The sequence below is a fragment of the Penicillium pulvis genome, assembly GCF_028828015.1.
Source record: "Penicillium pulvis strain IBT 33274 chromosome Unknown contig_7_segment1_segment0, whole genome shotgun sequence".
Classification (NCBI taxonomy): domain Eukaryota; kingdom Fungi; phylum Ascomycota; class Eurotiomycetes; order Eurotiales; family Aspergillaceae; genus Penicillium; species Penicillium pulvis.
The window spans coordinates 158,347-169,719 of NW_026643079.1; the positions used below are offsets into that span (position 1 = coordinate 158,347).

An 11,373-nucleotide genomic window follows, 5' to 3' on the forward strand; every position below is an offset into this window, starting at 1 on the left:
GACGGGTTTATTATATTTACGTCGCCAGCAATGAGATGCATAATAATGGATCTCGTTATCTCCAGCTGCAGTTTTACAAATGTACCGTATTTGAGTGTTTATGTATTTCTGCCATCACTCGTTGAGTAATGTCATGTAATTAACATTGGCAGGGTCTACGATGCCCTGAGCCATTATTTGAGGCTTGATATCCATATATTCAGTGGCCAGAGATGGTAGATAATTACACCTTTGCAGATGGACTCTAATGGTAGGGTGGGGTGGAAAATGCTACTGGAACTCCATCGCAAGGACCTAACCTTGGAAGTGGGGTTGACTCTTCAAGTGACCAGTGGAGCGAAAGCCTCACATGCGGAATCGCTGAAGGATTAGTGAATCGCGGAACACGGCCAGCTCAGCCGGAGATTACTTTTAGCACCCAATTGGTCATAAACCATAGCACAGACCATGCAGTACATTTTTGTGTTCATTACGAAGGCCCGGCCCGTATTATTACCAGAATTTAGATCTGGGAAACAGCTCGTTTCCGCAATTGAAGTCGGGATCCTGTTCACTGACCCTGATTGAACAAAGCAATCCATCTATCACATCTTTTTGTTTTCACGCCTGATCAGCTTTGCCACGTCCGAACCACTGACCCATCCCAAATCCTAGTCCCCGCAGGCCACGCTGTTGCGCCTCCCGTCGTGCAGCCCCGTCAACAGCATCTTCTTGCTCCTCGGTGTGACGGTACCGATGATCCGTATAGTGAAGAGCGACCTGCATCAGGACGGCCGCCAAAATACTGGCGATCAAAATTCCGATCATCACCAGGTTACTCTTACGGTACTTCTGCCGTCCGGGGGCATTGGCGTCACTCGCCCATCCAGAATACAGAGCATACGTTGTCATGATACTTCCCAGGTTTCCCCAGCCTGAAACCACGGCAGAGGCAGCTGCCACGCCGACTTCGCCGTGACGGGGCTGGAAAATCTCTGCAGTCCACGTCATCGTGATAGGTACAGTAGGACCGAGGCCGAAGCCGACGATCAACAAACCGCCGTACCGCGGCCAGGGGTTTTCGTCAGAGCCTGCGTAGCTCGTGAGAAGGAGACCCAGGATCTGGAGCAAAGTTTGGATGGAGAAGAAAAGAGCACGGTGGCGATGGAAGCGGTCGGAGAAAGGTGTTACAAGCAGAATAGCAATCAAATCCATCTGGGCACTCGGTTAGCTAGACGTAAAGTAATAGTTGCTCGATGGATAACTTACAATCCAAATAGGAGCAGTGAGCAAGCTCACATCGACTCCGTTCAAGGACGGGTTGATTGCCTGAATAATCAGAGTCGCGTAGAGCTGGACACCAATCCCAACTCCAACGACGCCAAAGTACATGATTAAGAGCGGCCACAGACGCCAGTCCATGAACACATGTAGCAAGTCCCGGAATTTCCACGCGGGGGCATGGTAGACACGCTTCAAGTCATGGTAGTGAATCACCGCATCACGTCCCTTCAAAGCCGGGGTGCTACGAGGAACCCATTTCATGAACCATGCGCGAGGAGGCTCTGCCTCACCCGGTGTGACAGGACGGTCCGGTAGCCACCAAAGCAAGACGAATCCAAGCGCGATAGTGATCACACCCCATACCAGGAACATCCATTGAAATCCAACGTAGCCACGGGCTCCGTCCATTTTCTGGAATCCAGCAGAGACAAGTCCCACGACGGCTGCTGATACTTGCGCAGCAGTGAAGTACCGACCAATACGCTTTCCCATTCGAGAGGGTGGGTAGAAGAGCGTCAAGTAGTAGGTCATTCCTGGCCACAGTCCAGCTTCCACAATGCCCAGAAGAAGCCGGAGCAGGCTGTCTGTCTGTTAGTCTGGTTCTGATACAGCGAACGATGTATACATACTAGAAGCTCCAAGCCGCTTTCATAGCGACCATGCAGGTGCCGATCAGACCAACACTGATCACAATGCGACTCATCCACACGTGTGGACTCAACCGCGTCATCACCAAATTAGATGGTAGATCGAAAACCACATAGCCGACGTAGAACAGAGCCAAAGCGGTTGAGATCTGATGACTGGTCATGTGCAGAACATCGCCGATGTCGTGGCCGGAGCCTTCGTTCATGGTTTGCGCCAGACCCACATTCGAGCGAATGGCCGAAGCCATAAAGTACAGCACCCAGAGGGCTGGGATGATGCGCCAATCTAATTTACTGAATGCACAACATTAGTACATCGAACCTAGCGGTTTTGGGTGAGTCCCTACTTATAAATGCGCTCGACATTCTCGACGCTGAACTCGCCCGGGGCAAGTTCATTCCCAGATGCGGAATCGCTTGAATCTTGTGGGCGTTCGTAGACATCCTCGGAAATGGGCTCCTTGGGCACGCTCGCGGACGATGCCTCGGCGATCATTTTGAAGCTGTGCTTTCTTTATTTCTTTTCCCTTCTTCCTCTCTTTCGAACTGGGCAGGCCGTTTGCCGAAAATAACCCAGACGAGCCGGTTCAAACAATAACAACCATCAAGATTGTGGCAGGTGAGTTTAAATAATTCTTTGCCCGTTACTGAAAGTATTTATTAGCGAAGATTCTTTCCAATTGCTAGGATCATGTTTCCCGGGCTGTTCTCGCTCAGCCTTTACCGAGGCATGTCGCTTATCGAGTCCCTAACGATGGGGAGTAAAAAATACCCGGACAACCTACCTTAAAACCTGTTCCCTGTTCCCTGTAGAGCAAAATGGGTTTGGGGGACAGAAAAAAAAAAGTTGAAGGCGGAGAAATAGGCCGATCTGATAAAGATAAACAGAGGGGTTCTTGGCAAAAGTACCGTGGACAGATACTGAAATGAATATCGCTAAATTTACGTTTTGCGCGTGAGTCAGACTTTTACGTTCACTCGAGCAAAACCAAAAAAACCAAGCTTAAGAGCGGGATGTTGAGCCGTTGAGGTTGGAAAATTCTTTCCGATTCTCGGCGTCGAACCTCAACATCTCACCGACGATAACCTTATTGTCGCTTAAGTTCGGACTTTTCACGGACATTTCTTTATTTCGATCAGGTCACTCCTTTTAAGAATATTCCACGGGAAAGGCTAGATACCCGCGAGTTCGGCTTCAACTCGATTTAAGTGGGGCTGGGTTTTCCGTCTCCGGTAACTCCACCTCAGCATTTTATGGCTTTCCTGACCTGGGTGTCAGAGAATGGAGAAGCAAAAAGGCAAGAGAAGTTCCTTATTTACACAAGGCCGGAAACGGCCACCTCCAGCGCACCCACTGATGACAGTGAATTACTATGCCAGAAATGAACTATTTTAGTAAGCAACCGATCTACGGAATTGAGCAAATGTATTTGCTGAATCGCGCTCCACGCCTTCCAAGTTTTACGCGATCTGCTAGCTTACCAATAGACTACTATTTCCCCCTAATTCTAGATGCAATGAGACCAGCGTCATCCCGTGCACTGATGTAACCCTTCAAATTGGTTGACTTGATATTCGCAGGAATATCAAGTCGACGCGAGTCTATGATCCCGTCAAACACGTGACGTTACCTCTACTTGGGAGTCCATCACTCGACATTGCAATATCTATGATATACTTTGTTCCTGCTCTGGTGTAATCTCCTTTTTTTACCCTTTCTTCATTTAATTGATTGCACCCTCCAGATCGCAGGTGGCAATTGAGATCGGTGCAGTATTGACACACCACGCTATCCATATTTCTAATCAATTTTATCGCCTTCGGTTTTTGAGTATATCATCACGGTTTGTTCAACTCTTGGACCCAAGTGTACCCGTCTAATATTTTTGTAGGGTGATCATTGCCTTGGCGGCATGGACCCAGAGACAAAAATTGAACCCATGGCGAGTTCGCAGCACGATATCGATACGGAGGGTCAGCCCAATTATGAGGCTGGATCCCCACATGACGATGAGAGCCAAGAAACCGCAGTCGAGGATGAGCAGAAGCCGGAGAGACACACATCTACTACCTGCGACAATGATCAAAAAACAGTCGCATCCTCTACGTACGCTTCTGAGAAGATGTCACTTTTCCACGAATGCGTTTTCATCGCAACGATATGCACGGCGCAATTCACGACGCAAGTGGGTCTCACCCAAACATTAGGCATCTTGCATCAGATCGGCGATAGCTTTGGCGTCACAAACCCCGGGGTCCTTTCTTGGTTCATTGCTGGGTATAGCTTGACAGCGGGAACCTTTATCCTCGTTGCGGGTCGGATCGGCGATCTGTTTGGTTACAAAAAGATTTTCGTCATCGGCATGCTATGGTTTGCTGTCTGGAGCATGATTGCGGGACTCAGTGTCTATTCGAATGAGTACCTGTTTGTTTTCGCAAGGGTACTTCAGGGATTGGGCCCGGCGGCTTTACTACCCAACGGGCTTGCACTTTTGGGAGTTTCCTATCCGCCCGGGCCAAGAAAGAACATGGCATTCGCGTTATTCGGCGCATGTGCACCAGGCGGGGGTGTCTTCGGCTTCCTCTTCTCCGGTCTGTTTGAGTTAGCTTGGTGGCCCTGGACATTCTGGAGTTTTGCGATCGCGCTGGTCCTGTTGGCTGGCTTCAGCACCCTGGTCATCCCAGCACAATGTCGCTCGCATGACCAAGATAAGGGGCTCAGAGAGAAACTTCAAATGCTCGATATCCCTGGAGCCATCACTGGGGTCGCAGCACTGGTACTGTTCAACTTTGCGTGGAACCAAGGCCCAGCTTACGGTTGGCAACAAGCATATGTTTACGTCTGCTTGATCCTTGGTGTCCTCTTCGCGGTTGGCTTTTTCTTCGTCGAGTCTCGCTGGGCTAAGATGCCGCTTGTGCCCTTCAAGGTCTTCACAGGGGATATTATCTTTGTGGTCGCCTGCATCGCCTGCGGCTGGGCCTGCTTTGGTATCTGGGTGTACTATCTGTCACAGTTCATCGAGGTGTTGAGGGGTGCACCGCCACTGCTCCTAGCCGCATATTTCTGCCCCGTGGCGGTCTCGGGCGCGTTTGCGTCCGTCGCGACAGGCTTCTTACTGCACCATGTTCGCGCGGCGTGGGTTATGACATTCTCACTAACCTGCTTCATGGTGGGAACTATACTGGTGGCGACAGCGCCAGTGCACCGAACATACTGGGCCCAGGTGTTTGTGTGCATGTTGGTTATCCCATTCGGTATGGACACGTCGTTTCCTGCGGCCACAGTTATTTTCTCGAACGCTGTGAAGAAGGAGCATCAGGGTATGGGAGCGGCCTTGATTGCTACTGTTGTGAATTATAGTATCTCACTTGGATTGGGATTTGCGGGTACTATCGAGGTGCATATTAACAATGGTGGCAAAACACCTGCTGATGTCCTCCTTGGGTATCGCGGCGCTTGGTATTTCGGAATTGGCTTGACTGGGCTGGGCATTGTGTTGAGTTTGATTTTCGTCGCAAAGGGGTATTGGCAGGACAAGAAAAAGCGGAGCTTTGAGGGACGTTAAGCCTGTAAAAGTTGCGAGGTCTATAGATGAAAAGTAATTGTTGCCCTTTAGATCGTGTACTACCTTGAGAAGCCCTGTCAGGCCCACTTGACTCCAATTTCCGCCCCACTTGTCATTGAAAGGCGTGTCTCCACACCTAGGGTGTCACTGGTCCTGACTAATAACTTGGAAATCTCACTTAGATTGCTTATCTCTACTGTCTCGAACGAGTTCATTCAGTTGAAGGCTGTGCAAGACATGGCGACAGCAGTCCAGACTAAGACCCAAATGATCCCGTTGGCAACACTCGACTCCAACCAGGTTTCTGACAGATGGGACACTTCTGTTTCACGAGAAGTATCGATTCATGGTCCCTTGAACAATCATGGAGATGAGCTCTCTCGACTGGCCCAGGAGACCGAGCCCTTGGAACTCTCTCGAGCTAGGGCGGTCATTTTGATGATCACACTTACGGGCCTGACCTTCATTGGCAGTATGAGTGGTGGTCTTCTAACAGTTTGTCTGCCTGGCATGGCAGCCGACTTGAATTTACCTGATAACCTCCTTCTATGGTAAGTGATTCTCCATTCTTCAGCTAAGTACTGCGAATCTGACATGATTGAATTGGAAAACTAAAGGCCTGCCTCTGTATACTCGTATGTGTTCTTCCATTACACTTGTGGGATCTGCGGATAACAAGAACCCCAGTCTTGCAAATGGATGCTGCCTGCTATTGGCGGGTTCATTGGCAGATTTCCTCGGGAATCGAATCATCAATCTGGTCGGATGCTGTCTCTTGACAGTGTTCATCCTCGCTTGCAGCCTGGCACAGACTGGTCTCCAGCTAATCCTGTTTCGCACCTTTCAAGGTATTGCGACTTCGATGTGTCTCCCAACTGCTTTCAGTATTATGACAGACAGCATGCCTGCAGGTAAACGTAGAAACATTGGGTTTTCCTGTCTCGGGCTGGGTCAACCGTTTGGCTTTTCCGTGGGTCTTGTTTTAGGTGGAATCTTCCAAGATTCCACCCTCGGATGGAGATTCGGCTACTATCTCTGTGCGGGAGCGACTTTTATTTTGACGTTTGTGAATTTTTTAAAACTACCTCAAGACAGGCCTCGAGATCCGTTTTCGTTTTGCAGACTCCGGACCGAGATCGATTGGGTGGGCATTCTTCTTTCGAGTGCGTGCCTGGGAATCATATCTTATGTTTTCGCGTGAGTCCTGCGTTCTGTCACGAGGCGAACCTCGAACTGATCTTTTTGCAAAGCAACATTACTGATAAACCATCCACCATTCGAAACCCCGAAAATATAAGCTTGCTTTGTGTGGCTGCTGCTATGATACCCTCTTTTTGGGCCTGGATGCAATGGAGAGAAAAGTCTGGGAGACCAGCCTTAATCCCCAACTCATTATGGAATAATACGGCATTCGCAACCATCTGTGTGATGGTCCTTTTCACTTGGGGGGTGTTGAACGGAATGGAGACCATTATGAGTCTTTTGTAAGTCTTGATCGTCAATAACACGGGTGCACTAGGCTGACTCAAAACCAGCTTGCAAGAAGTTCAACAACTGTCTGCAATCCAAGCAGCTGTTCGATTTTTACCTAACGTCATAATCGGAATTATCGTCAATATTGGTACGGGACTCTTAGTGCATCGCCTTCGTGCTAACTACCTTGTCCTAATCACCTCGATTCTCTCCGCCGCCTCTCCACTACTCATGGCGATAATTGATCCCAAATGGTCCTGGTGGTATTGCGTGTTCTGGGTAATGATACTGGGTCCCTTATCCGCAGACGGTAAAAACACCTTCGAGCCTTAACCGTTTTGTTTGGAAATTGACCTAATCATTCACAGTGATATTTACTGTCGCAAACCTGATTATCGCGGACTCCTTTTCGCCCAAGACACAAGGACTTGCAGGAGCTGTATTTAACACTATCGCCCAATTCGGTACATCAATCGGTCTCACTACCTTTGCCATTATCGCAGCTAGTGTCACAGATGGATCCTCATACAATAACAAAAGTTCGCCGGAGGCTCTAATGGCCGGGTATCGGGCGGTCTTTTGGGCCTGTTTTGGACTTTTGCTGGCTGCTATAGGAATCAGTGCCTGGGGACTGCGGCGAGTGGGAAAGGTTGGTCTCAAACGAGAGTAGAAAAAGAGCCGATATATCTACAAAGAATCACCTGCCCGAGTGCTAACCAGGTTGTCTGCAATGTATCATGGAACAAAGCTATGCGGAATGAGTATGTGGGAAGCTCGGCTATAGATATTAGAGGCGGCTACTATCTAATCATAAACAACCAAGAGACATTATGCATGAGAGATGCTAAGAACTGTCGCTACAATTTAAATCGCTCAGCTAAATCAATTTTAGACATTAGGGTAGATTCATGGTAAGTTCACAACCGCCCAGGAAGCAATGCAACAAAGAAGCACTCTAGTAATGAAATCAACGATTTTGAGATAAGCCGATTTTGAGGCCGCTTCAATATATGATGGAGGCCTTGTCCGCTTGACTGCGGGCTGTATCAACTCTTGTTATCGGACAAGTGTGCGTCGTTGGGACCTTCTCCAGATTATGGTCCTCGGAATGCTGATTCTTCTCTCGCTCAAGCTCCAGCTGTTCCAATGCCTTGATGCGTTTCAGTTCCTGACAGAATTTGCTATTGGCTCTTATACGATCACCGTAGCGGATGAAGGCAAATGGGATAACAGACACGCCCAAGGCCAAAAAGGCAATGAGGCTACATGCCCAGTGAATACCCAGTCGGTTGAACATGGGTTTCGCTGCAAGGGGCAGCACTGCTCCCAGAATACTACGGGTGCAGCTCGCAGCTGACTGAGCACTGGCCGATAGTGTTTCGTATGCGTCGGTCAGATAATTCAGCATAGCCATGAAAATCAGAAGGTAACCCATTCCGAAGGTGATTCCAGAGAGGAATGGTACCACCCAATGGATATTTTCAGAGGAAGTCCAGCCCACCCAGAAGAGCGAAATGACATACAAAGGACCACCGAGGCAGGCGAGAGGGAGTCGCCTGTATTCTTCAATTTCGGCCCAGGGTGCTTTGCGAGCCTTTGCTCGAGCGAGGTAGCCGTCATACCAAAGGAAGACGAAACAGGCTAGGATGGCACCGATACCAACTGCTCATTGAGTTAGGAAGTTTTCATTCTACAACAGAGTGAAACACTTACTTGGCAAAAACATCAAACCAGCAACACCAGCACTCATTCCGTATAAATCTGTCCGAATCGGATTAATATGGAGGGCTCAAATTATGTGGTTAATACAAGCGGGAAAGAGGACTAACCCTGAAAGATGATGGGGTATGCCTCAAAGTAGAGGTAAAAGATTGCATATGCAAGGGCGAGATACAGAGATGTCAGTGACACGATCGACTCATGGAGTATCATGCGGAATGGTCGGGAGATGGTGATGAGGAACATCTGACGAACATCGCGGCTCTCCACTTCCAGTGGCGACACGATATTTGAATTTCCAGTGTCTTTGCGTAACTTCATCGCACGTTGTTTCAACACAACGGGCCCATAGGTCTCCGGCATTAGAACAATCAAAGGAAAAGAGGCACCAGAGCAGATGAGGCCAATCCAAAAGCACCATCTCCAACTCACAACGGCGACAAAACCCGATACCCAGGGACCCACGACTGGTCCAAAAGTAGTGCACTGTGAAATCTTAGCGATTGACAAATATCAACGGATATGAAATTCGCCTACCGCCATAAAATAGGCCATTAGACGGCCTCTCTTGGTCGGGTTATCATGCACATCAGCAAACAGTCCACCCACTGTGGCGATCGGTGCCGATGCCATCATTCCATTCAGGAGGCGGAAAACCAATAACGACGGATAAGAGTTTGCTACTGCACATGCCAGCATAAAGATCATAAAGCCGCAGTATGCGATAAGCAAAGGTCGCCTACGCCCAAAGTACTCGGAGCTAGGACCCCAAAGAAGGGGACCTAGGATGTATCCGATCAGAAAAATGGAGATGGGCAGCACTAAAGCTTGTTCATTCTTGATGTTGAATTCCGCTGCGATCTGAGGAATTGCGTTGCTACAGATCGATGAAGCAATGGTGCTGTTCATAACCTAGACGTATCCCAGGATGTTAAACGATAGATATGAGGAACTTGCTTAGGGTAGCCACTCACCTGCATTACACCAGCAGCCAGTACCAGATTTTTGCGACTCTGGGCTATTTGTTAGTATACGATATTACTTTGCTAGGGCCTTCTCGGCACTAGATAGCTCTAATCATGTGGGGTGTCCGGTTTTACTGTACATTTTTCCAGTTGACAGGGTTACCTGGGTCATTTGGCCCAAACGATACAATTGTTTTTGAAGCCACACGTCGAAAGCGAGCATGTGATGGGTTGTCGTAACGTTCTTGAATGGGTTCATGTAGAGCCTCTGAGTCTTGGTCCGAGTCTCTAGACAGCTCACTGGGAGATACGGCTACATTCTCTGCAGTAAATTTTTAATAAGACTGGCGGGGGAACTAAACTGGTTTGTTTAGACGAACCTGTCGCTGAAAGTGCTCTTTGCAAGTTCTCTTCCATTGGGAAATGGTCCGCCATGTTTGTATTGGTGAATCACATCAGATTGTCTGAAAGAAAACTTACTAAATGCAGGTTCTGGTGGGGTTAGCGATTATAAGAAAAAAGCACCAGCAGATTTCAGCGAATGTAAATTGAGCTCCACTCTCGCAGGGTCCTAGTCATAAGTTGGGGTAAGAGGCAAATAAAACTCGGTCGTTTGTGGGTTGGCTCCACATCTACCCAATGCTTTCACATTGTCTGCGCCCTAGACATGACAGGAGTCTGTGTGCGGTACTGTTCTGGACCAAATCTGAGAATTTCGAGCCTAGTCGGTTCCAATGTGGTAGGACTGATGTTGATCAGCCATCAACTCGGCGATTCGGTTAACACGGCTTTGCAAAGTTTTGGCATCTCCCAGTCGCAACCCAGTTTGCTACTACTGCAGTATCTAGTCTGAATTCGCATGTAATCTCGCACAAATATACGGCTTCAATGCAAACAACGAGGTTCTGGAGATCGTTTGCGATCTAAAAATTCACTTAAGAAGTTCCTATCCGCATGCGTCCAGGTGTCCGTAGGTCATCAAGCATAAATCACTTGAACAAGAGCAAGATTCAAAAATTATGCACAGGCCTTAATGATCTAGAGCTTGCAAGAATACCCTAGAACTTCGCTTATTGGCTTCATACTAGATCAGATCTTGTGACAATGAAGCTGCACCGGGTTGTAGACCGGTGCCGGACCGGGTCCGTGACACTAGTGCTTGGCATTAGCAGTGGGAATTGTACATCCAGATTTATGTTGGAAAAAGAACAAGAATTTGAACCTTGAAAAAACTACTTATCCTGTGAACAGTTTGGTCATTACAAAGCTCTGCCTTTGGTTGATCGTTCAGAGGATGTCGATAACCCTTGTTTGGTTTGGTAAATCGGTGCGCCAAGCAAGGCATGCCATGCGGGTCGGACATCTCGCCGATTCACAGTGAACACCCTTGTAGCTATTATTTAAGCACGTTCCAAGGTTTTCATGCATAGAACATGACAGATGACTTATTAGATTTACTTAGGAGGTCAGCGGAGCTTGAGTTTTGTACCAGTCATATGTTAACCTATTCTTGCATTTGAAGGATAGGGAGTTGGAGTTATACCTAGTGGACATTTTAGGGTCGCCTAGCTTTTTAGTGATTCACCCCCTGTCTAGGCTATGTAACAGGTCTGTCCCGTCAATGCGTAAGTGTGCGCTTTTGGAGATGAAAGTGATTGAGTATGCAGTTGTGGTTTGTCATCTGCCTAGGTGATATATTACCCACTATATATTCTCGAAGCTAGACATGATGTACGAAAC

The 11,373-nt window shown here is 48.2% G+C and overlaps 4 protein-coding genes across 4 annotated transcripts; 2 read left to right on the forward strand and 2 right to left on the reverse strand.

Moving 5' to 3' along the window:
* Window positions 1-600: 600 nt before the first annotated feature.
* On the reverse strand, window positions 601-2,406 carry N7503_007992 (putative MFS transporter; the record flags this gene model as incomplete). Its single annotated transcript, XM_057067539.1, has 4 exons — window positions 601-1,194; window positions 1,249-1,843; window positions 1,893-2,204; window positions 2,258-2,406. 4 exons carry the CDS (start codon window positions 2,404-2,406, stop codon window positions 601-603), a joined length of 1,650 nt encoding a protein of 549 aa, XP_056918394.1.
* Window positions 2,407-3,850: 1,444 nt separating this feature from the next.
* Window positions 3,851-5,476, forward strand: N7503_007993 (MFS transporter; the record flags this gene model as incomplete). Its single annotated transcript, XM_057067540.1, has 1 exon — window positions 3,851-5,476. One exon carries the CDS (start codon window positions 3,851-3,853, stop codon window positions 5,474-5,476), a length of 1,626 nt encoding a protein of 541 aa, XP_056918395.1.
* Window positions 5,477-6,904: 1,428 nt separating this feature from the next.
* On the forward strand, window positions 6,905-7,619 carry N7503_007994 (major facilitator superfamily domain-containing protein; the record flags this gene model as incomplete). The annotated part of the gene is made up of 4 exons (XM_057067541.1): window positions 6,905-6,960; window positions 7,012-7,259; window positions 7,318-7,513; window positions 7,571-7,619. 4 exons carry the CDS (start codon window positions 6,905-6,907, stop codon window positions 7,617-7,619), a joined length of 549 nt encoding a protein of 182 aa, XP_056918396.1.
* Window positions 7,620-7,952: 333 nt separating this feature from the next.
* On the reverse strand, window positions 7,953-10,089 carry N7503_007995 (MFS transporter; the record flags this gene model as incomplete). Its single annotated transcript, XM_057067542.1, has 7 exons — window positions 10,014-10,089; window positions 9,774-9,955; window positions 9,643-9,681; window positions 9,206-9,580; window positions 8,779-9,154; window positions 8,663-8,710; window positions 7,953-8,611 (listed from the first exon to the last, which is right to left on the reverse strand). The coding sequence occupies exons 1-7, from the start codon at window positions 10,066-10,068 to the stop codon at window positions 7,953-7,955; spliced, it is 1,734 nt and encodes a 577-aa protein (XP_056918397.1). The 5' UTR covers window positions 10,069-10,089.
* Between the last annotated feature and the right edge of the window lie 1,284 nt (window positions 10,090-11,373).